At 39.7% G+C, this 26,264-nt stretch overlaps 1 protein-coding gene across 1 annotated transcript in view; it reads right to left on the reverse strand.

The window, feature by feature from the left end:
* Positions 1 to 9,518: 9,518 nt before the first annotated feature.
* The window catches only part of CRTAM (cytotoxic and regulatory T cell molecule), a 29,939-nt gene continuing 13,193 nt past the window's right edge, over positions 9,519 to 26,264 (reverse strand). Inside the window, exons 4-10 of the mRNA XM_029915335.1 lie at positions 25,166 to 25,309; positions 24,046 to 24,207; positions 19,453 to 19,533; positions 17,376 to 17,459; positions 15,327 to 15,473; positions 13,271 to 13,357; positions 9,519 to 11,565 (exon numbers count right to left, since the gene is read on the reverse strand). Of these exons, the coding sequence (XP_029771195.1) occupies positions 11,435 to 11,565; positions 13,271 to 13,357; positions 15,327 to 15,473; positions 17,376 to 17,459; positions 19,453 to 19,533; positions 24,046 to 24,207; positions 25,166 to 25,309 (836 nt within the window). The 3' untranslated portion in view covers positions 9,519 to 11,434. The remainder of the gene's footprint in view (positions 11,566 to 13,270; positions 13,358 to 15,326; positions 15,474 to 17,375; positions 17,460 to 19,452; positions 19,534 to 24,045; positions 24,208 to 25,165; positions 25,310 to 26,264) is intronic.

The following is a 26,264-nucleotide window of genomic DNA, read 5'->3' on the forward strand; positions in this document are numbered from 1 at the left end:
ATATATGTTTATATAGACCATGCAGTTCAACGGACAGAAGTACAAGTAACCTTAACCCTATTCTAGAAGACTGAGTCAAGTGCGGGGGGCCCACCAGAGTGGGGGAGGGGGATTCTGCCTGGCTGGAATCAGAGGCTTTAGGAATGAGATGATCCTATAGGGTGGCTCTTATGAATATAAGTGACAAGTCATCAACGACTACCTCTTTTCTTCCTTTTTGTTTTTTTCTTTCTTACAAAGAATTTTAAAATGTTTATATATTGGACACTTAAAAACAGATACAACAGTAGAGAGGAAAGTATAATGAATACATGAAGCCCTCCTTCAGCTTCAGCAAAGACCAATGTGTGATCCGTCTTGTTTCTAAACATCCTGTGCTCACTCTCACTCAATTATTTAAAGGTGAATCCCAGCTGTCATATGGTTTCTCTGTGAAGTACTTAAGGATGTATCTGTAAGAGATCACTTTTAAATAACTGCAATAGAATTATCACCTTTAAAATAAAATTAGTGACTCTTTAGCATCATTTAGTACTGAGTCAGTATCTTTCAGGTATCGTTAGAGTTGGTACATTTGAATCAGGATTCAAACAAGTTCTACAAAGTGGTTTTTTAAATAAAAGCCTTGAGATATGATTCACATAACACACAACTCAGCCTTTGAAAATACATAATTCAAGGGCATCAGGGTGGCTCAGTGAGTTCGGCATGCAGCTATTTGATTTCCACTCAGGTCATCATCTCATGATCATGAGATCCAGCCCTGCGTCAGGCTCTGCACTGAGCATGGAGCCTGCTTAAGATTCTCTCCCCACCCCTTCCCCCAACCCCCTGCTTTTCTCCCTTGCTTACACACTCTCTCTCTAAAATTAAAAAAAAAAGTACAGAATTCATTAGTTTTTTGAATATTCACAGAGTTTTGCAACCATCACGACCATCTAATTCCAGAACATCTGGCCCTCAAAGCCCCACACGCATTAGTCACCCCCCATTCCCCTGATCCAGCCAGTGACGACCACTCATCTACATTGTCCCTACAGATTTGCCTCTTCTGGACATTTCACATGAATGGAATCAGACAATATGTGGGGTGTGTGTGTGTGTGTGTGTGTGAGAGAAAGAGAGAGAGAGAGAGGTCGGGGGGAGGGAGAGAGACTGGCTTCTTTCACTTAGCATAATGTTTTCAAGTTTATCCATGTTGTAGTTTGTATCAGTATTTCCTTCTTGTTTATGGCCAAATAATATTGTACTGTATGAGTATACCGCATTTTATTCATCCATTCATCAGCGGATGGATTCTTGCATTGTTTCTACCTTTCCACTATTACGAATAAGACTTCTATGAACATTCATGCTCAAGTTTTGTGTGGACGTATGTTTTCACTGCTGTTGGGTATATACCTAGGGGTGGGTGTTGTAGATCATATGGTAACTCTCTGTGTCACTGTTTGAGGAACTGCCAAGTTGTTTTTCCAGAGTGGTTGAACCATTTTATATTACTACCAATTATTTATGAGCATTCCCATTTCCCTGTGTTCTTTCCAGAACTTGTCATTACCTTTTTTTTTTCTTAATCATAGCCATTCTTGTGGGTATGAAGTTTTATCTCATTGTAGTTTTGGCTTGCATTTCCCTAATGACTAATGATGTTGAGTATCTTTTCATGTGTTTATGGCCATTTTTATTACACAAGGACTGTAAGGACATATTTCAAATTTCATATGAAAGATTTGATGTCTGCGCAGTCCCTAAAAGTGATTAATAAATGTTTAAGAATCATGAGTTTCAGTGTATTTAACATGTTCCAGGTGATCAATGAATTTGTAAAGCATTATTATGAACTCATGAGTTTTAATTTATTTAATCCCTTCTAGCTTTTTCTCTTTGATCCTTGAATTATTTCATTTTGTGCCAGTGGAGGTCCCCACAGGGCATGCATAGATTGGTTTTTGTGTCCTTCAACACAGCCCCGGAAGAGTCCCTGCTTTCTAGTACAGAATGTTCCAGGCTCATCTTCATACATTTCTTGCTCCAGCCTGAACCCGGCCATTTCTTCAAGGAATCTTGGGTCATTTTAGTGAGAACAATATTTCGAAACCACAGTCTGGGCACCCAGGATGCCTAATGGTCCTGGAATGGTTATTGTCTCCAGGTCTTTTCAGTGGGAAAAGCTAGGAAATACATTTTTGTTTCTATTTTTAAGAGAAAAATATGAGTGCATGCTTTTGTTCCCAATTTAGATGTAAGAACACAAAGCTTTTACTGAACTTACTTGATTTTGTGTTTATATCTCTTTCATGCTGAGAACCTTAGTCCCATAATATTAGCATCATTAGCTGCATATTTTATCCTACACAATATGTATTATTCTTTTAAAATGGCTATACTAATATTGTGACTAACAATATGACACTGAAAGCAATTTAAATTTTATTTGCAGTTCTTTTTTGTCATTAGGGTATATCCTAATAGTCTATGCATTCAAATGTCTGTGTTTTTGTTTTTTTTTTTTTTTTTTTGAGAGAACGAGAGAGAGCAAGTACTCAAGTAAGTGAGGGGCAGAGAAAGAGAAGCAGAGCTCCCTCGAAGTGGGGCTGGGGCTCACTGGAAGCTCGGCTCATATCCAGCCGATGTGGGACTTGAACTCATAAGCGTGAGATCATGACCTGAGTGGAAGTCAGATGCTTAATGACTGATCACCCAGTCACCCCAAATGTCTGTGTTTTAAAGTAACTTGAGCTAATTCTTCCCTGTGTTGCATCTTTGTAAGGAAATTAATCTCTAATTTTGATTCAATTTTTAAAATGATTATCTAAGGGGCGCCTGGGTGGCTCAGTCGGTTGGGCGTCTGACTTCGGCTAAGGTCATGATCTCACCATTTGTGGGTTTGAGCCCCACATAGAGCTCTCTGCTGCCCTCTAGCTCAGAGCCTGGAGTCTGCTTCAGATTCTGTGTCTTTTTCTCTCTCTGCACCTCCTCTGTTCATGCTCTTCTCTGTCTCTCTAAAATAAATAATGTCAAAAAAATTTTTTTTAATTTACAATGATTATCTAGGTCATTAATGTAGTTCCAAAGTCAAAATTATAAAACCAGAGGCATTTAGAGAAGCCTAGCTTCTATCCCCATCCCTTCACGCAGTCCACTCTTAGGTCATAAAGGTGTGATTTTTGTTAGTTTTTAGCTTAGTTATATTAAAAATATATAATCCAATATGTACATATTTCTAACCTCTCCCCTTTCTTAGATTAATGGAAAATATATCTTCTGCACTTTTGTACTTTTTTCATTCAATGATATATCCTGGAGATGACGCTGTAGGTCTATACCGTGAACTACCTCACCACTCCTTGGTATCGTTGTGTAATACTCTACTGTCTGCCCAGTTAGCTCTCTACTGATACATACTTGAATTATTATACATGGTGCAGCAAGGAGTAGTTGTGATGTTGTGATACAATAAGAAATACATAGGGGCACCTAAGTGGCGCAGTCAGTTAAGTATCCTGACTCTTGATCATGGTCTCACGACTCATGTGATCAAGTCCCAGGTCGTGTTGGGCTCCATGCTGACAGCTGACAATGCAGAGCCTGCTTGGGATTCTCTTTCTGCCCCTCCCCAACGCATAGTGAACACACAATATAAATAAAACTTAAATATATGTATAAACACATAAAAGACATAAATATATATAAATACATTAAAAAGTATATGTATATATTTATATATAAATATAAGTGTATATATTTATATATATATCAGTCATCCTGATACCTGGCACAGACTCCTAAAACACTTGTCATTTCCTGACTGACAAGGGTGACAGAAGCATCTGTTATTATAATGTTTGGTCTTTGTCCTGGTCCCTGAGACAAGCAGCCGCTAAAACCCTTGGAACATCCTGAGTGCGAGGAGTGCAAGGAGTACCTTTTGTTATTTATAATAAACCCCTTTCAAGCATATCTGAGTTGATGCTAATGCGGTGACTCTTGGTGGGCCCTCAGATAGCTTAGGGATGGCATCTGGTTGCCATAGGAACCAACCACGTGATTGGAACTTTGAACCCCGCCTCAGGAGAGGGACGGGCTGGAGATTGAGTTAATCACCAATGACCAATGACTTAGTCACGCCCACTTAATGGAACCTCAATAAAATGCCCTAATTGATGGTGTTCAGGGAGCTTCTGGATTGGTGAATCCATCCGTGTGCCAGGAGAATAATTCAACCCCAACTCTACCTGACTGAGGTTTATGTGCTTGGGAATCTGTGGTTTATAGCTGGTCAGTCAGAAGTACTGGTGGCCTAGAACTTGTGGTTAGCATCTGAAGTGGGGGGACAGTATAGTGAGACTGAACCCTTAACCTCTGGGTCTATGCTAACTCCAAGTAGTGTCAGAACTGAATTGAATTGAATTGAATTGAATTGAAGGATACTCAATATCTAGAGAGCTGAAAAATTGGTTGATATGGAGAAAAACCCACACATTTGTTGCCTGAAGTCTTGTGAGTGAAAAATATTTCATAACAGCCTTGTGCATTGTGTCAAATGATACTTTTGCCATTTACCTTTGGGTTTGATTCTTAAAAATGGGGTTATAGAATTGAAAAGTAAATACTAATGTAATTTTGCTAGAGGTTGACAAATTCCCCTTTATAGAGGCTCTATCATTTTATATTCCCAGCAGCAATAGAAGAGAGAACTTGTTTCTCTATAACTTGGCCAACAAAACATACTGTGAAATGCTTGAATTTTTGCTGGTATAATAGATAAGAAAGAGTATTTCAGTGACATTTTAAATTTGCATTTCCCTTATGTGTGTTTTTTATATGTTAAGAATAATTTGCCTTTTTTTTCCTGTCTGTGTGTGTGTGTGTGTGTGTGTGGGTGTGTGTGTGTGTGATGGTACTTTTTTCTTAATTTTTTCTTTTCTTTAATTGAAGCATAGTGAACACACAATATTATGTTGTTTCAGCTGTACAATATAATGGTTCTACAGTTCTTTTTATCTGTAGGGATTTAACCCTTTGTGACATAATTTGCAAATATTTTTTCCACTTTGTCATTTGTTATTTACATTTTTTGGCCCCAAAAAAGGCATTATGTAGTCAAATTTTTGTAGTTAAATTTATTAATCTTTTGTGCCTCTCTTCCCTTTCTTCTGGATTTTGAGTCCTTTTGGAGAACTTTATCCCACTTGCAGGTTATGGAATAATCAACCTATGTTGTCTTCTAGTATTTATATGATTTCATTTTGTACATTTCAATCTTGCATCCATTTGGATTTTATTTCTGGTTTATGGTCTGAACAGTACGTCTAATTTTACCTTTTTCTGTATGGATGCCCAGTTAGTAAAATATTTATCTTTTCCGATCGATTTAAGATACCACCTTTATCACATACAATATTTTTATTTGGCAGTCAATATTAAAACACATTCTTATAATTGCTACTGATTTATTATGAGACGAGTGACCGAGTTCATTGATAGTCTTCATTACCAGTGAGTCTTTCTGTGAGCCTGTCTTCAATAGCAGTCCCTTTGTGCCCTGTTAGCTTTGAAGTTAAAATTCTGCATGTTCAGTTATTGGGTGTTCTCAGGAAGGAAATCCAGCCTCTCTGGCCTCCAGCCATTGTCTCAAGCTCCTACAAGGAGAAAACAATCTAAAGTAGAGGAGAGAGGTGCCTGGGCTCCTCAGTCGATCAAGTGTCCAACTTTGGATTTGGGCTCAGGTCATGATCTCCCAGTTCACCAGTTTGAACCCTGAGTTGCGCTCCACACTGACAGTATGGAGCCTTCTTGGGATTCTCTCTCTGCCCCTCTCCTGCTCTCTCTCTCTCTTGCTCTCTCTCTCTCTCTCTCTTTCTCAAAAATAAACTCAAAAACTAAAGTAAAGGAGAAAAATACTGACATTTGTTACGTATTTATTACATGTTGAATATTGGGCTAGACGCTTTGCCTATATTATCTCATCTCATTATAATCCACACTGATCCTGTGTGAGGAGAATTGTTTACACTTTACAGATGAGGAAATTGAAGATACAAGAGGTTATTCATGATCAAAACCAACTAACCACCCTTTGGGAATTGGAATTAGAAGAAAGCAAAACAGGGAGACCATTTTCTCACTTAAAGAAAAATGTTTATTTGTTTTATGTTTATCTCCAGTAAAGGGGGTAATTCAATTTAAAAAAAAATTTGGTCTGGAAAACTGAGCCTTAGTCTTCCTCAAACCATATTGGAAATCACAGAGTTTGGTATTTTTCTAAAGAGATACAGTTTTTATTTCACAAGCTAAGACCTAATTCAAAAGAGATGTTCTGTGTTAATTAAAAGTTGTGACCCCTTGTTTCATGGGATTGCAAATATCTATATAGGGTAGTCTCACAAAGTTAGACCTCTCTACAGTTAGGCAAGATCTCTCTCTCTGCTCCACCTTTTTAAGATAAACTGTGAGACATTTGGGGAGAATATGTTTGTGCTGCCTTACTTTTGGTTTGCCTCTAGCTAAAAATCAGATGTAGAGCAGAAAAGGTAGGAAAAAATTAACATATTCACCAGGTCTAGAGTAATGATCTCTGATGACAAATTTGCTCATGAATGCCTCACAGGAAGGAAAAGGCTCTCTCTTAGAAGGTGTAACACTGTGAAAATAGAACTACATCTCATCTAGATCAAAACCCCATTATAAATATAGCAAATTACCATGACCTCAACCAGAGGAAGTAACAAGAGATTATGTTGTTAAGTTAAATTAGTGGACTCATGAATGATTGGCAGTTCAAACCACCTTTTCCATCTGCAGGGAGCCTCATGACTTGATGTGGCTCAGAATGTTGGGTAGTATAATTTCGCCCTCTGTTAGGTTCACCTAATGATGGTGCAAATGATGCTTGGAGCCAGAAAATTTGGTTTGAATTTTTTTGTGTTTGTTTTTCTTTTGAGTCATTTTTGAGGATGTAATATAAGCATCCTTTTGACTTAGCTCCCCAAAAGTAAGATGAAGAAGGATCATTAAATGGAAATTTCTCAATTGTTCTTTAGCTCCATCTCCTGATGAGCAAGAAGATGTGAGCATGAAATACTGTCTTGATCATTTAAGTTATATGTAAGGAGAGAAGCAGGATCCTATTTTGGTCTCTTTAGGAGCCAGGATAGCAAAGTTCTAATCCCAACTGTTTTACTAATCGGTTTGGGTCTTTGATGCCTGAGGAAACCTTTCTGGGCCTCAGTTCCCTCATCTCTTACACAGAAGAACAGCTTTATATCAGTGTTTCCCAAATTGTGTTAGTTACACTAATGTTTTGTGAAATAACTGCTTTGTGCTTCAAAAGATGCTCCATTTTGGAGCTGAAAGTAACTTAAAATCCAGTTCCCCTGGTTTAAATAACAGTATGGGACTCTTTGTTACACTCAACGAGAAGTTCTGAAATACGTAGCAGCTAAGCAAAATCATCAGAGTCCATGTCATTTTGTTTCTTTCCTTTGGCATCCTCACCACATTGGCTCTGATTCCGAGATGGGCTCACAATGGCTGTAGCCATTCCAAGCATTACTCACTTAAGACAACATTTGGGGGGGAAAGAAGACGCTTTCATTCTTGAGTATGTCTTCTTATCATTAAGAAACAGCTTTCCCAGAAGCCTGCTAGAAGCTTCCAGATATGTCCCAATGGCCAGCATTGTTTTATGTATCCAAGTGCAAACTGACCACCAATGAGGGGAATGGGACCATGACTGGTTCAGACAAATCACAATTTCTCTTTTTGGCTGGGGATAAGTTTTACCTACTCACATAATGTGGGGTAGATACTGGAATAAGATCACAGATCCATTAGTAAAGAGGAAGACTTTGGCAAAAAGTCACTGGGTGGGCAACCATCATGAATAGCTCTAGATGGTTAAGTTTGAGCTCTGCTGGATTAAATAAAACTGAAGAGATTCCTTCATGAGAAGGCTTGTCAGAGCCTTTGCTATGCTAATAGGCATCACCTCTATGAGGGAGATAGTGTTCAACATTTTTTTAAAGTTTATTTTGATTTTTAAAATGTTTTATTAATTTTTGATACAGGAGAGACAGAGCATGAGAGGGGGAGGGTCAGAGAGAGAAGGAGACACAGAACTGAAGGCAGGCTCCAGGCTCTGAGCTAGCCGTCAGCACAGAGCCTGACGCGGGGCTCGAACCCACGAACGTGAGATCTGACCTGAGCCGAAGTTGGAGGCTTAACCGACTGAGCCACCCAGATGCCCCTAAAGTTTATTTTGAGAGAGAGAGTATGTTTGTGCACACCTGTGTGTGATGGGGGAGGGGCCGAGAGAGAGGGAGAGAGAGAGAATTCCAAGCACGTGTCTCACTGTCAACACAGAGCCCAACGTGGGGCTCGAACTCATAAGCTTTGAGATCATGACCTGAGCTAAAACCAAGAGTTGGATGCTTAACCAAGTGAGCCACCCCAGTGCCCCATGTTCAGCATTTTTGAAACTTATTTGAGCCCAGAAATCTTTCATTTTGCTGTTTTCCCTCTGCCATTTGCCAAATCTCCCTTGAGAAACTTCCCTTGAGCTAGGCACTGTACAGATTGGATGCTTTTTGTCCACAGAATGTGTTTGGCCTTTGTGCTGGGGTTTAGTTGTACACCGGGTAGGACTAGATAAGGTTCCTCTGCTTCCAGAATATAATATTTTGAAATATTGTTCCTAATTCAGCTTTAATGATAGTATATCTTCTTTAGCTGTGCTTTGGAAAATTCTGATTTATGCTACAACAGGGCACCCTCACCTACTGGAATTACTCAGGGAGCTTTAAAAGCATGCAAATCCCAAAGCTCTGTCTTTGGGATTGCTGAGACCAATGTTTGAGTACAAACCTGGGAGTCCCTGTCTTATGAAATCCCCTCAGGTGATTCTGACAATTGGCTAAGTCTGCCTACCTCTGCTTTGCATGGTGCTGTAAAGTTGGCACCTTAGTTTGGCCTCTTTCTTGCATAAAAGGCACTAGAGCAATAGAAACAGTCCCAGCCACTCTAGCACCAAGAGGGAATCCAGATCATGGAGGACTTGAAGGGAGGGGTCAGGGTTTTGGGGGGTTGCTCATGGCCTCTGTGGGTCTCCCGGTACTCACAGGGGAGCAGGTGTGACCTTTATACCAATTGTCTTCAATTTGGCCTCAGAGACTGGAGTGGGCAATTGTTTTTGGTTTTTGCTGTCATCTCTTAAAAACCAAAACTGTGTATAAGTGAACCTGGGAAGTTCAAACCTATGTTGTTTCAAGGTCAACTCTATGCATACTTTCTCATCTATTTCCCAGCTCTGTCTACTGAGATGACTTGAGAACAATGACACCCCCAAAGCAATAAGTATACCCAGCCCCTGGGTTTTGGCTTCTAAATAATCACTTTCCACTGAAAGGAACCAGGGGTCTTTGGAGAAATGGCTCATTACAGGGCTGAGGCAGGAAAAGTTTAAGATGAGCATGGAATATTTTGTACCAGAAAGAAAGAAAGTGCTCAAAGGTTGAGGATAAGAAGCACATAAAAGCCTGTTTCACAGTCTGATCATCCAGTTAGCACGGGATTAATTTGATGGTAACATTGTAACCCAATGAATGAGATAGGATAGTAACAGAGTGTAACTCCTTGGATACCTGGAAACTTTGAGTGAAGTGAATGAGGAACAGGTTATGTACATGTTTTTAAAGCATTTCTGCACAAAATATTAGTTTACAAGGGAGAAAAGAGTTACTTTGCATTGGGGAGGTCTGGCAGACACCGCCTTAATCAAGTGATCAAAGTAAACATGGTCAATAAAGGGGTGAATAAAATGCAGAGAGATAAAACCTCACTTCTGTGACAGTCCTGTCAAAGTTTTATAACCTGAATCTAATCATGAAGAAACAATCAGACAAAGGATGACTGAGGGACAGTTTATAAAATAGCCCGCAATCTCCAAAACTATCCCAAAATATCACAAATGTGAAGGAAAGACTGAGGAATTGTTCCAAACTGGAATGAGACTAAAAGGAAACAAAGTGATTCTCAACTGGATCCTCTAGATCCTCTGGACAATTGGAGAGACTTGAGTCTGAACACTGTTAGTAGGAATCTATCAGTGTTAATTTCCTGATTTTATCAGTTACCTTGTGGTTACAGGGTAAGGTGTCCTTGCTTGTAGGACATACACACTCAAGTATTTGGGGGGAGGGTGGTAGGCAGCAGGTCAACTAACTCTCTCAAATGGTACAGAAAGGAAAATGCTTGGTTTTACTTTTACAACTTTCAGTAATTTTATGATTATTAAAAAAATTTTTAGGGCACGTGTATGGTTCAGTAGAACATGCACCTCTTGATCTTGAGGTCATGAATTTGAGCCCCATGTTGGTGTACAGATTACCTCATTTTTCTTTTTTATCAAGAAAAAAAATCACATCTGTATCTGGCACTGTAAAAAATTACAAACTTATGAGTGTGTGATAGGGTGGGAGGGATGTTACTTTAGAATTAATTTATTCAGGTCCAAATAATGAGAAATGTCATAAGTGAATGTCAGAGTCTGCTGTATCCTAAATAAACTGATGGGGGAGGGGGGGCAGGAAGACATGACCTTTCACACATTAAAATAAAAGGAGGGAGTACAACTTGGACTACAACCACTAGAAAAACCTATATTCAGCTTTTTATTAAATAATTTTTAAAGCATTAATTAGGTTATAGTAAGTTAAACCCTTTGTTTTCTTCTGTACGCATTTTTGTAATGAAGTGTCCTGGCGAACACTTTGCCAGATCAGCTCTTGTGATTTAGCCAGAAAACCTTAGAAAATCAAATCTTTGGGCCTACCTTGAACTAAAGCTTGTGTCTTGGGCATGAACCCATCTGTGTTCATCGGCCAGTGCCCATTCACTGCTATGCACACCTTCTCCCAGATACTGTATGTACTTACTGGTTCCATCTTCTTAAAGTCCTTGAAAGTAAGCTCTTAGGATTAGAGACCTTCTTTAGATCTTTTTCATCCCAAAGTTTTTATTTGGAGATCAGAAGGAAAGATTTAAAAAATATTTTGTTTTTGGTAAATAGTTCTGCTGGAGTCCAGCATCTAAAAATCTTCTTCCCTTCATAGTAAGATGCTAGCTAGCCAAAGCAACCCTGATCTCCAAGGTTTAGGAGCCTCCTCATTCTCTGAAGTAGTGTCAGGCATAATAGGTTATTTTTTTTCTTTTCTCTTTTCTTCTCTATTTTTTTTTAAACTGTGAAAGTTTGTGTCCATGGTCTGGTTCTCATTTCACGGCCCTGAATCCAGGGCAACATGCAATGGGAGGCTGCCATGTTGCATTGCACTCAAAGTGTATTTTTCTTGTGACAGTAATTATGCTCCTTCCCGTAGGCTGCTCCACCATGAGGGTGTGGTTGCCTCGAAATCAGTATTTTTTCTTGCAGGGAACATTACACAATGCTCTCTGGTATATGAGTGGGCTCTCCTTTTAATTTTGAACTCCGTGCGTCTTCTTTTTTCTTTGATTTTGCTTCCGAGTACAACTGTGTGATGTAGTTCACATATCTCTTAGAGTGGAAAGCTGAAAAAAAAGAAACAGGTCAAAGATGAAAATTCATTTTGAACAGCATCGCCCCCATTTGGTTGAGAGACCTTGACTGCACGTGGTGTTTTTAGGTCCATGTGTTAATGTCTTAAGAATCAGATCTGAAATTGATGCCTCACCTATAAATGGTCTGAATGCATTGTTGTAGTCTGATTTGTAAAAAGTCTTCTTACCTAAACAGTACACTAATAAACCTGAATAAAATATGTAGACATTTCTGCAATTAAAACCTGAAAAAAGAAATCCACATTGCATTTAGCAAATGTTATACCGAAAGTAACAGGGCTTATGGGAAATGAAGGGTTGGGGCAGACCACTGAGCACCAGTTGACTATACACAGAGGCTGGAGGCAGTTCCTGAGGACGCCTTTTAGGTGAGCAAAAACAGCGAGGTTGAAATGTTGAGTCTGAGGGAGCCAAGGAAAGAATGGAAGTGGAGGTCTGAGCGCAGGAGGAAATTCCACCTCCCACCTCTCTGGGAAGCCCCTGGGGATGGACCTTTCTGGGGAGGCAGCCCTGAGGGAAAGTACTCGTTTTCTTAAAGTTGAGACCCAAAGGCTTTCTGCTTGTTCAGCAGCTGAGCTCAGGGCTTTTCTTTTTCTGTTGAAAGATACAATTCAACACCCGCTGTTCTGGTTCCCCTCACCTAGGAAATTGGCACAGGAAACAATCCAACTACCACGTACCGACATCATTCTCCTAACTCGCCGGTCCAGTTGACAGACACTGATGTTAGAGAAACACATGCAATACAACAGACTCTCGGCGCCTTGCACACGCCTCTCCCTCTTGCCCCCAGTTCGCACAGTCTGCCCTCTTGTTCCCCTCTCCCAGCTAGTAAGTGATTCTTTCCACTTCACACCCTCCTGGGTCAAAGCAAAAAACGGCAGAGGTGTTGTGGAAGACCGGCTTCTTACAAAAACCTCAATAAAACCAGTAGAAACTAGCAGCAAAGCCCTCCTGCCTGTCTTGCAACTCTTGGCAGGTGGAGTAAGTTAATTTGCATGGAGGAAACAAAAAGGTTGGAAGATACAAGATTCTTTACCCTAGCGCTGGTTGCTCTCTACTGGATTTTTGTTAAGAACACACACATACACACACACGCACACGCACACGCACATACACAGTCTCCTTTTAGAGATTTCCTTTCACTTTTTTGAAATACATTTTGCTTTAGAAATTGCAGTGGAGTCCTCCAGAAGACCCCAAATGTTTCTGCTTGAATCAGTTAAGCCTTGTGTTCATTTATTCAACACAAATTTATCAAATGCTTCCTTGGTGTCAGGCGCCATGTTAGAATCTGAGGACACACTGAGATAAATCTAGCTACTCACCACCTAAAGGAGGACCATGGTAGCTAAATCAACAGATCAAAAATGACCAAATGGTGTGGGAAGCTCTGGATTGTTAAGGTGTATGTAAACTACCCTGCAGCACAAGAGGGTCATAAAATCCAGGGCTGTGGCTGGGTGTGAAAGTCAGGACTCAGAGATGGCTTCCCAAAGGAACTTAAGGGTCGCTACTTTTCATTTTTTTGAAGATGCACTTAACATTCTACAAGATGAGTTAGGTGATTGACTTTCTACTTCTAAAAATCAGACTTGGATTTTTACCCTCCTCCTCAAAGACAACATATTAATGAAGCTCATTTTTCAAATCTTAGGTCATGTAGTTGACTTACTTTGGCCATTTTTCTCTTGGGATGATGTTTCTTCATTATTTGACCTCGATTTGTAACTTTCCAGAGTGTGTTCTGAAATTTCATTTTCTGCAAGGAAAGAAAACTTTGTTACTCTTTCTGCTACCACCGATGTCACCTGTATGTAGAAATGTATGTTTGAAGAAGATGATCTTTCTGTGTACACGATAGTGGACTTGCCACTCCCCTTCCCATACCTCATGTCCTCCTTCATTTAGAGAATTGTTTTTGTTCTTTGCTAGGATTCCCGCAGGCACTGTGCTAGGCAGTGTAAGAATCAAGTATTCTTACACTGGTTAGATTCCACAGGTTAGAATCAAGTATTGTCCTTTGAGACGAAACAATTCCAGGAGGCCTTAAAGAACTATGGAGGTGAAGCATCAATGGGAGACTTTGCAACCATATGATGGCATTTGCCTATTGAGCAGGTCCAGTTGAAAAGCCAGAGTTTGTCTCTTGGTCTAATTACAATCAATGTTGGGCTGGCTGAATATATAGAGAGAATGACATCAAACCAGGAGAAGCTGTACATTGAAGAAGGTGAGAGCCATTGAAAGAGGTAGTATATTTTGCCTTGGGATATAATCAGTTCTCTGCTACTGGAGGTGTTGGAGCCAAATGTAGCTAAATGAGTATGGGCCAGCAACCCCGAAATCAAATCGCATGTGTAATTTTATAAACTTTCTAGTGGCCATGCTGAAAAAGCAAGAAGTAGGTAAAATTAATAATCATTAATAATTTATATTTTATTTACCTAGTAGATCCAATATATTATTATTAGACATATTATATGTGTGTGTGTTTCTTTAAAACTTTTTTTAAAAATATTTATTTTTGAGAGAGAGAGAGACAGAGTGTGAGCAATCAAAGAGTAGAGAGAGAGGGAGACACAGAATCTGAAGCAGGCTCCAGGCTCCGAGCTGTCAGCACAGAACCTAACATGGGGCTCAAACTCATGGCCCCTATGTTGAGTTTTCAAACTGGGGTGTATTTCGTATCCTTCCAGCACATCTTAAAAGCACCTGGCAACACTTCAAATGCTCAATAGCCATGCTGTATCTACTGTGTTGGGCAGCATAGATCTAAATAATCATGCAGAATTAAAGAGGGGATGTCATCCTGGTACACATTTATAGAAGGAATTGAGTAGATAGTTATTCTGGATAACTTCTAAGGTCCCTTCCAGCCTTGGTATGTGTTGAATCTATGGATTTTAATAGCTATCTTTCATGCTAGCTGAATGATATAATAATAGTGTAATATTATATATGTACATATTTTATTCCATTGGTAACTTTTAAGTCAGAATGCTTAGGAAAAGTTACTAACATATTATGGTTGAGGGAGGCTGACTGCATTATTTCAAAGTAAGAACACAACAGGGGCACCTGGGTGGCCCTGTCAGTTAAGCATCTGACTTTGGCTCAGGTCATGATCTCACGATGTGTGGGTTTGAGGCCTGCATCGGGCTCTGTGCTGACAGCTCAGAGCCTGGAGCCTGCTTTGGGTTCTGTGTCTCCCTCTCTCTCTGCCCCTCCCCTGCTTGCATGTGCTCTCTCAAAAATAAACGAACATAAAATAAAATTTTAAAAATGAAAGCAAAATAGAACACAACCAAAACAGTATATATTCAATCTCTGATTGACTGTCCCTAGAAAATAACTTGAGAGCAGGACTTGGTTTTTCTTGCTGACAGAGGTATCTTCAGTGCCCAGAGCCATGCCTAGCACATGATAGGTATTCAATGAATGCTCTTTGAATGACTAAATGAGTTTTCCACTTGGTATCCTTTTGTGAATAGAAGCTTTTATGATTTAATGTCAATTCCCAGAGCTACTCTAATTTCTCTTGGTTACACACTCTTTGATTAGAGCCCCTGGAGATTCACAACCTGTGTTTACTACAGAACAAACAAGTACTTATTTGCATGACAACACCAAACAGATTGCGAAGCAGTCTCTAAGTTGGCAGAATTTCCTTTTGTCTAGCCAATTGTTTCAGCATCTTGTAGCCCCCCATCAGGTCCCCTGCCACTCACCTCTCTTCCATATCACGTGGGCTTTTCGAAGCTTCATTATGAAGAGCTGGACGATGATGAAGAGTATGAAGATGAGGAAGGACACAAGGGTGAGCAGCAGAATGCCATTTTTCCTCCTGATCACCCCCACATACTGAAGATTTGCTTCTATATGGAAGACGAAACAAGGCTGGTTTGGTTTTGTCCCTGAGAAGTATGCAGGACACTTCCCATATAGGCTGATAAGCAACTCAGATAAAAAGACAGAGAACTTTACTCTGAAGGGGAAGAGATTTATATTATTTATTCTCCGAATACAAGCCAATAGGCATACAAACAAGCAAAGCAATTCTGTGAGGTGATTTGAAAAATGCTCTTACGTTGCATAGATAGCGAAGCTGTGATTTTTCATTTCTAGAGAAAACATGTAAGAATATTGACTTCAATTATAGTCAGGGGATTTAAGTGAGCTGTAAGGAATGATTTTTTTTTTAAGCAAAGTGTAGTTAAGCAGCAAGAGATTTTAAAAAGTTTGAAAAGCTATGCAAATAAAATGAAAAATCATAAATGTTGGCTTGGGTAAAGGTGGTCCTCCAGGAAGGCAGTCGGAGATAAATGAGATGAGGTCTTTAAGATCTTTCTAAATCTCACCTTCTGATTCTGTGAGTCTAGTTTTGCCCAAATATCCTGCCCCCTCCTAATCAACAAGAAGTTAGGGAGCATTGGCTATTTTTTTTTTACACCAGCACAATTTATTCACAAATAAATAAATACACGCCACGCAGGCACCCCCATGCCTGCCTCCAAGGGTCGACCTCCATTGCGGGAGGGGCTGGGGAGACTTGTCCCGGGTGGGGACAGGCTCTCGCTCTCAGGAATGCCTGTGCCAGTATCGCGGGCACCCTCTCCTAGGAAAGGGAGCTGCTTGAGCTCCTTGGACACATGATTGGAGCTCATTAGACACAATCCCTTTCCTTCAGGATGTAGTTCTCTCTATATAGAAACAACTAAATTAATAAAACCAAAGTCAGGTATCTGTACCCAATTCTGGGTCCATGTGTGTTAACATAGTAAGGTGTTGAGGAGTTTACTGAGTTGGTTAGGGAAGACCTTGGCCTTGAAGGAAGGGTTAGGGGAGGGAAGATGAGACCTTTCCTTTTTTCGGGGGCCATTCAGGTCAGTGAGGGCAGGGCCGTCAAAATGGGATGATGTTTTCAGAGAAAAATGTGCGTTCTTATCGGGACTTTAGAGTCAGGCCTGCAGAGGGGAATGGTGGAGTGCGGTTCCACACCATGGATGGTAAGAGCTGCAGAGGTGTTCAGAACACAGTCTGAAGAATGCTGACAGGTATTTTGATAAGAGAATCCCAAAAATGACCACTGCTCCAGTGAGTTACAGGACTTTGTGCAGGAGATGATGAAAGTCTGGACCAGGGAGGTGGCAGTGATAGGAGACAAAATTCTGGAAGGAAAGACTCAAAAATCCTTGGAGATGGACTGATTGTGTGTGTGTGTGTGTGTGTGTGTGTGTCCACAACCCAGGAGTGAAGCATCCTTGGGGCTTGTGTTATGGTCTGGAAAAGCTGATTTTATGGGAAAAGATTCTGTCCAGTTTTTAGTGATGTTGAGTTTGAGGATATGGCTGAAAATCCAACCACAGATACATAGGAGGTGGAAGGAAATAGGGATTCATTCTCAAGAAAATGTTCTGGAAGGATAAGTATGGAAATCTGCCTAGTGGCAACAGGAACAATTTGGGGGATGGGTAAACCCTTTAAGGATTAAGGGAAGAATCAAAGATGGAGAAGGAAAGTCAGAACTATCTCCACATATAAGAAGCCAGAGGAGAAAGGGAAGTTAGCTAACGGACACAGAGAAGCACTGATTAGCAAAGAGTGACAGGGTCAGGCAGACTACGTCAAGAAAGCCAGGAAGGCACTAAGTCAAGGAACAAGGGAGTGATTAACCAATAAAAGGTGAAGAAAAATAGGGACAGAAAAAGGCCTTAGATTTATTGGTTTAGAGGATAAAATGTCAAGTGTTTATTCTAAATGCTGAGGGGGACACTTACCAGTGGTCAAGTCAGGATCCTGAGTGGTTTGGTCTTTCTCTTCCTTGTCAACCTCTGTGGTATTAGAATCTTCCACTACTACAACTATGTTGAAAGAAATTAAGACATTAAATATATAGATATACACACACACATGACTATATATGAATAGTGTGCATATGTACAGAGTAATCCCAAAAAAGCAGAGCATCTTTGGGAAACAAATTAAGTGGTCCAACTTAAAAACAAAATGAAACAAAAAAACAAACAAAAAACCCCCAAGACCATTTCTTAACTACTGACTTATTCCAAAAATAGTTGCAAAGGGCCAGGCTCATTTTGCTTTATTTTTTAAAGATGTTTACTGAGCACTAACTCTGTGTTAAGCCTGAAACTGAGCATTTAGTATGTTTCTCACTGCAGCTCGGAACAGAGGCTTAGAGAATTTAAGTAAATTGTCTGAAGTCATGCAGCAAAGAAGTGACAGAAATTCAGAATGCAATCCTGAATTTCAGAATGCAAAATTTAAACCGTTATTTTATACTTCCCTCCTGAACCAGGCCTGTTAGCAAGAAGGTCTCTAGAAAGGTACAAGATAATAAGAGAACATCCTAAGCTTTAAGGAAAGACAACCTAACAGCCTGAAAAGTAATGATTTTTATGTTAAAAATTAGGCTCCCTTGTCGTTCAAACCTATGCTGGCCTACAGGCAGGATGCACTGTAATGTTTTTGCTAGGGCAGAGATGTCATAAAAATGCAGGATCTCTTTTTCTGATTTGGTCACTCATCCTCCATATTCCTGCCTCCCCGCCTCCCCCGACCCCCAACCTAGTCTCTTGCTTTTTTATAGCCCATAGCACAGCGCCACTGTGTGGATCCCATGGGGAATGAAACCACCCATTCCACTGAAAATAGGTATTATTAACCATAATACAATCATAGGAATTGAAAGCTGAAAGGAAATTTAGAAGCCATATTAAATCTTATGTTATATCTGAAAAAGCAGAGCAGAAGATTGGGTCATTTAGTAGCGCTGTAAGCCAATTTAAAGACAAGTCAATTCTAAACACGTTTAAAAATATTGGATTATTAAAGCAAGGGGTGTGACTGTTCCACTTCAGGTCATTTTCAATTTGCATTGCCCTTCGAAAAACTGCACGGTACGTATTGTTTTTTTATCAGTGTTTGAAACCTCCCAAATGTTGACTTGTTAAATATTTCAGATAAAATTCTTAAAAAATTCAATCTGATACTCAGAATGATGAACATACATGATATGAAAGCACTTATCCTATCAAATGAAATTATAGACCACTACTTGAAATGGGGAGAGGACATACAGGAATTTCTGCCCTTTCTGGATGAAGCTGTCTTGCTCAAAACACCATAATAAATGAATGTATTTGTATGTGTATTTACTCATTCATACCGCATTTTCTGAGTACCTGCTAGTGCCAGATATCATGCAGTAGGTAAAATACAAAGATAAATATGTGATCATTGGCCAGAGCTAACCATCTAGTGGATTCACTGGTTAAAAATTTGGAATTATAATTCAAGCTTTTAAACCTCTGCGTTGGTAGTTCAATCCTGTCATCAAAAACTATCTGAGTTCTCGACAACCAAGTTACTGAGGTGTTTTCAAAGGTGGTTTTGTTCATCAGTGACCAAGGGCGGCACATTTCCAGATTCTGCTTTGCCCTTTGCTGCAAACCAAGTCTTTATTTTGTGTTTGTGTTGGGTCTGCTCTGGATGAGAAAACAAAGGAATGAGTCTCTCCATAAATGAATCCAACCTTGCCCTTTACCGTAGAGGAAATTGAAATGTCACTATCGTGTGTGTGTGTGTGTGTGTGTGTGTGTGTGTGTGTGTGTGTGTGTGAAGCAGCGTAACACTGAACTTACAAGACATTCATGACCCCGAAGCCCATCCCACCCAGAGGACAGTCCACCACAAAGCTGGAGCTGGTGGAGGGAGTCCTGCATAATCTTATTAAAACTTGAAAAAAAAATCTTAAAATTGAGAATTGGAAAAGTGACCTTCCCAAGGAGGCATGATTTTTTTTTCTCCCATAAGTCTTAACGGGTTGACACTTACCAGTGCTCGTGGGCTGCTGAGGGATTGCAGAAGATGGAGACCTTCTCTCTGGGGCATCTGAGGCTGTCTCTCGATCAGTAACTAGAAAAGGGGAAAAACAGAATTCTGCAACTACGGAGAGCAGTTTTACCCACATCGTGCTCAGTGCAGTAGGTTGGAGAATGTGTTTGCCTGCTACCTGCCTGTGCAGGTTTTGCAGAAGCCTCAGCACTACGTATTCTGCAGCTCTTGGTCCGGATTTTGAATCTGTACCCTGCTGGCTCCCCATCTGCTCGGCTGCCCGGCTCAGGGGCTTAGGAGGACAGCATGCTGGGCTTGGAGTGGTACGTTTGGCAATAGTGTGCAAAGGGCATCCTTCGTCTTTCTCTCTGCCCATCTACCTACCTGTCCCTCTGTCTGTCTACCCATTCACATATCTCTCTCCTTATTTTAGTTAGGTGGCCTTGGAGTCAGTCACGGATTGGGTTGAATTCCAACGCTGTTGACTTGCTTGTGCTGCGTGAGTTTGAGCAAGACGCCTGATCTCTTGAATGTTCAGTTTTTTCTTAGCTGTAAAATGGAAATACTAAGCATTTACCTTTGGAGGGTTGTGTGTGTATGTGTGTGTGTGAGAATTAATGAGTTCATTCATACAACATGTTCAGCTCAATGCTTTGCTATTTATTAAGCGTAATGTTTACTATATAATATAAAATAGTGTTTAGGGATGTTTCCAGACATTCAGCTTAGCGCAGATTTGACCAGTGAATAGTCCCACAACAGGAGGGTGTGGTGCCTGAAATTTTATAAATGTTGACACATGACAGGTAGGTAATGTTTTATGGGATCTGTCCATGCATCTCAGCTTCTTATTCAATCAGAGAACTTTCCATGGATTTGAATATTTATTTTCTTAAACATTAAAAAATTTCGGAAACTATGAAAATGCCAGAGTTGCATGTAAGAGCTCAGAGGAAATGAAGAACCACCACTAAGGAAACCTCAGAGAAACAGTAATTTATACTGTAAGGCTAAAATGAACTCTGTGACCACAAAGATGCCAGAGACAATTTAAAAGAGGGCTATTGGCAATGAAAGGAGAGGAAAAAGCTTGAAAGCTAGTCAGATAGAAATACTGGAGGCAAATTACCAGAAGAGCATATGGGAAACATTGGGGACACATATAAAAATTATCAATAATGATCAAGATCTTCTGGAATAATGCATATGGTACTACGTGAATTCAGACAATTATATATATTTTTTGTATAAAACAGGAGATACACACAGGAGTTTGCATTGCCTTTGATTTGTTCTCCCAATGAACAAGCTAGTGAAGAGATTCAATTAGACTGAATGTTATTTTGATTAAGTGAATACTGGTGTATTAGGATTTCTCTCCCTAGTTGGTTAGAATGTTACAGACGTATGCTCTCCCATACAGCATATGTGAGCTACACTAATTCAGTTTAAATAAATAAATAACTTAATATTAAGCATTTAGTTACTCAGTTGCACCAGCTACATTTCCACTTTGAAAAACTTGTATTCACCACTGTGGGCCTTGAGAGCTTCCAAATGTGAAGACTTTGATGAAATCAGTGATGATATTAATGAAGAGGATTTTGATACTGAAATGTGTCAACATTTGGAAGCTCTGTATAAATGAACAAACTGATATTTTTTAAATGACCAAGGCATGATGCTACAAAATCATGCCTAGATAAAAGACTTATCCAAAGTGCAAATTTGTTCAAAGAATTTTAATGGAATGAGAGTATGTAATGTAATGAAAAGTTCATTAATATGGTTCAAGAATCCACATAGTAAATTAACCTTGTCAAGTTTTAGTATGATATCAAAGAAGAATATTCACAATTATCAGGAAAGTGTATTACTATCACCTTCCCTTCCCAACTACATATTTGTGTGGGGCTGTATTTTTGTATATATTTCAAGCAAAACAACATATTGCAAGAGATTGAATGCTGAAGTTATGAGAATCTAATTGTTTTCTATTAAACCAGATACCAAAGAGATTTTTCAAAATGGAAAATAATGCCATTTTCCTCGCTAATGTTTTGGTGTTGCAAAAAACAATTATGTTTTATGCAAGTATATCATTCCTGGGTATATGTAGTGGGTTATTATTTTTAAATAAATAAGTATATTTTTTTAGTTTTAATTTCTAATGTGTAATTATTGACAGATACAATTCAAATAAGTAAAAATTCTTTGGGGTCCTCAAATATTTGTAGGCGTATAGAGGGGTCCCAAAATTAACATGTTTGAGAACTGTTGCTCAGGCTTTTGTTTAAAAAATTCTTTAATGTTTTTTATTTATTTTGAGAGACAGAGAGAGACAGCGCAAGCAGGGGAGGGTCAGAGAGAGAGGGAGACACAGAATTTGAAGCAGGCTCCAGGCTCTGAGCTAGCTGTCAGCACAGAACCCGAAGCAGGGCTCGAACCCATGAACAGTGAGATCATGACCTGAGCTGAAGCTGGCTGCTTAACCGACTGAGCCACCCAGGCACCCCCCAGGTTTTTGTTTTTTATCCCACCTCCAGGTAAGTAATAGGAAATCCAGCTTCCTCACTGGGAATACTAAAAAAATGAAGTAAATCATTTTGAAGATGGTCTCATCTATTCCTGTTCTGTTTTCCTTCTCCAAGCATTGCAGTGTGGGTTTTTCAAAAGAGGACACTGCTCTATCTGGTACCTGCCCCCTCTCCAGATATGGTGCTTGCCGGGTCCTCATTTTTCCAGGTCCTACCCTGCAGCGTGGGAATGTACGGGGTCAGAATCCTTACTTGTAAATTTATTTTATTTTATCTTATTTTATTAAAAATTTTTAATGTTTATTTATTTTTGAGAGAGAGAGACAGAGACAGAGTGAAAGCAGGGAAGGAGCAGAGAGAGAGGGAAAATATACAATCTGAATTAGGCCCCAGGCTCTGAGCTGTCAGCACAGAGCCTGGTGCAGGACTTGAACTCACAAATCACAAGATCATGACCTGAGCTGAAGTCGGAGGCTTAACCGACTGAGCCACCCAGGTGCTCCCTTGTATATGTGCTTTAAAGCATCCTCAGCTAATCAACCTTTTAAAACTGATTGGATGAATAAAATGTGTGTAAAATATCTGTATGCCCATATAGTAGCTTGCCAAAGGGGAAAAGTCATAAACACGTGGAAGCCACCAACAGCTGATACCGTCATTACGCTTTGCCTTCTTGATGGAGATCTGGCAGTGGGTGCTAAATAATCGGTAGTTAGAGCATAAATAAAAGTCAAGTCTTATCCCATTATTATTAGAAGTATTTTATGGCTATGATTTTGAGTAGTATAGAACTATGGCTAATAAGGAAGGAGAAACTGATTTTCCCCTCAACAGCAATTTTTTGTAGGTGGCCCGAACCGTAGCTGAAAAGTCAACATAGATTTTTTTTTTTTGACATCGTTGGTTCTCTTATTTAAGAACCCGAATGACTTGCAGAAGCATCCCCCACGCATGCGCTGTGCTCATACTGCAGGCCCGGGCTGGAGGGGGAGGAGTCATAAGGAAGTAGGAATGTTTGCGTCAATTTACAGTACCCAGTTCTGTCTGCGGGAGCTTAAGGCTTCTAAATGCAGCTTCCTCAAGACTTGCTACTTTTGGTTTGATGAGAAAGTGACTGGTGGAAAGCTACTTTTGGTTTGATGAGAAAGTGGTGGTGAGAGGGGACCTGTTAGCCACAGCAGCAGCCCCCACAGGGCGGCGAGGCAGTTTTCCCAGGATGGTGTCCCCTTAACCAGCGCCTTTCATCAGCAGTCATTTTCTAAGGAGCTTTTTCAGCAAATATGTCCTCATCCAACAGCTTCATCCCTCACTAGTGTGAGTGAATCCTTGTACTTCAGAAATTCTTTTGACACTAAGAGGAACCTTATAAAATAACGAAGGTCAGAGTCTTGTGATTCATGCTACTTCTTACTAGATACTTGACTCAAAAAATTTTCTAAAGTTTTGAAATCACTATTTTTTTTTATTTGATGAAGGAATCAGAGGATGCATTCTGGAAAAATGGAGGCAACTCCACTTCACATTTCCTATGATGTTTTATTTATTATTATTTGTTCTGCTCAGAATATTAGCATGGTTAAACTAAAATCTGCAGAACAGTTATAACACAATAAATCTAAAGAGTAATCATGACTCAGTTTGACTGTGTGAGTGTCTTATATTAAAGTAAAATGATATGAACAAGTTTAGATTTATTTCAGTGGAAATGATCTCCTTTTTGGGTATGCTTCAGATGACCTCTCCCAAATCGTGAGTGCAATAAAAGGATTTAAAGGCCAAGTTATGTCAGCTGTCATCTTCAAAAAGCAAGCATGATGCTATTTGCATATGGCGCCCTGCTCGGCTTTCCGCCCAGCTGGGCTCTGAATGTTGGAAGAGTTGCATTCTGACACCCAACTGGAAAATTTTCAGTCATTAAAGGAATTTGCTGTTAAGAAGACCTTTATTGACTGTGATCTCACTCTGAAGGACTTTTTCCATTTCGTTTAATTTTGTTTGATAGTGTAATATTAAGGTAAATTAAAAATGATTAAAAATGATCATTCATCCCTCTTACCCAAATCTTCAAATCGGAACGGCACTACCAGTTTTCTTCCTTGTAGACCTGCGTGTCGGATGATGCAGTCCGCGGCTGAGTTTTTGCTGTACGTGTGGACTCTGAGGGTGCTGCTGCTGTTACATGTCTTCCCATCAGTTTCAAACTCATTGCGGGTTTCACCTATGGAGCAAATTAAAGAGGTGTTTGAGGTTGTGGCTACTTAATCCCATTCGGTGGGTTTGGTTCTCTCAGAGAAGAATGGCCTTGACCTCTTGGCAAACCTGTTAGATTTCTAATCTCATTCTGACTTCAGCCAACTCCCTTGTACATGCTGGCCCTAGTCACAGAGGGGAGCAGGTGAATAACAATGGATAGGTTTCTGTAAACCCATCACTACTGGGGAGGGGGGTGGGAATCCAAAGCTTATTGGTTACAGCAAGGGCAGCCTGATACTATCAGACACAAAAAGCCAAGACTTTACTCCGGTTGAATGAATAAGGCAAGTTAACGGAGACGTCTTAGAATGATGTAGAATTGGCATTGGACTGACTCTCTCTCTGATTGTGTAAAATTGAATGTAACCTATGTTACAATGGAAACAAACTATAAGTAGTTCCCAAGTGTGACAGTTATCCTCCTTCAGTCAATTGAACCCTGCTTGCATCTAATCAGAGTTTAGATTCTTTGGTACCGTATAGTATTTTTATCTGCTGCTGAGGGCGTAACACATTTCTGCGCTTTATAAGGAGGATCTTAACCTGTCCCAATATACAAGCATTATGGTAAATGTGTTTTCAATTTTACATCTGCTAAACAGTTCATGCTGAGGTAATAGCTATATTGTACCTGTTTTATGAAATCTTGTTGAATTTTAAGAAGCCGTAATAAGTACTCCATTTTAGTTTTCTACTTTGTTTTAAGCATAACAGATAATCCTACTATTTGTGATAGGTTTTCAAGATGAAGGCATAATATTGATTGATTATAAAGATAACTTGAAAAAGAACTGGTGGATTAGTGAATGGTATTTTCTGGCACCTGATGCCACCAGAGGGTGCCAGAGGATTTACAACTTCCTTGGAAATTTAAGTAGGAAGGAAAACAAAGGAGGAAAAGACCATCTCAGTACTTAACTTACCAGAGAGCTCTATGTCGTTGCCTAGTATCCAAGTTATCTGTGGAGGGGGCTTACTTCTCATGGTGGAGCATTTAAGTGTAACGTGTTCTTTTCCATTTTGCATTCTGGTAACTGAAGCTTCCAGGATTGGCGTGGAAGGAGTTGCTGGAAGAAAATGAGTTTTTTCTATACTTAATTGGCTGGTCTAAATATTGCAGCAAATCACAGAATCTGACCATCTATAGGGATGATTGTAGCCTATGGTCTAAATAATGTTTTTTTTTTTTTTTTCCTTGACCTTTTCCAGAATACAGTTAAAGAGCTCTCATGTACTTGTAAAGCTGCCTTGGCTGTAGTCACATTGTTTGTTACTCAGGACGGGTGCAGTCCCTGGAAATCCCCTCTATTACAACAGCAATTTTTGTATTTGACATATGACTGTATTTGATAAGTAGAATGCTAGGTGGAGTACAGACCTGAATTCTAGTTTTACCTGTCACCAACTATTGTAAGAACTAGTGTATGTCCCTCAACCTCTTGGTGTATGAGTTTCCTTGTCTGTGGCATGAAGGAGTTGGGTTTACGTTGGTTTATGGCTGTTTCAGTTCTAAACTTTCATGAGCATATGATTCTGGCCAAGGTAAGTTAGTTCCGTCCCTTATTTATAACAAAAGATGCATTTTTAAATGCATTTATCCTTTTCCATCCTACTCTTGTCTTGGAAATAGAGTTTACCCTTGAACAGTGTGGACACTCCCTCAGCCACTGCACAGTCAAAAATCTCTGTATAATTTTTGACTCCCCCCGAACTTAACTAACAACTTCCTGTTGATGGGAAGCCTTACTGATGGTGTGAAAAATTGATTAGCACATTTTTGTATGTTCTATGTATTTTATGCTGTATTCTTACAATAAAATAAGCTAGAGAAAAGAAAATGTTATTAAAATAATTTATATGACTGGACTGTATTTATCGACAAAAATTTGCATGTAAGTGGATGGGCCCAATTCAAACCTGTGTGGTTCAAGGGTCAAGTGTGCTTTTTAGCTAGGCTAACTTCCTCCTCTTTCCCATTCTACATCACATGTTGGTCCAGAACCCTACTGTTTCACATTTGTT

This window comes from Suricata suricatta, chromosome 11, assembly GCF_006229205.1.
Source record: "Suricata suricatta isolate VVHF042 chromosome 11, meerkat_22Aug2017_6uvM2_HiC, whole genome shotgun sequence".
Taxonomy (NCBI): Eukaryota; Metazoa; Chordata; class Mammalia; order Carnivora; family Herpestidae; genus Suricata; species Suricata suricatta.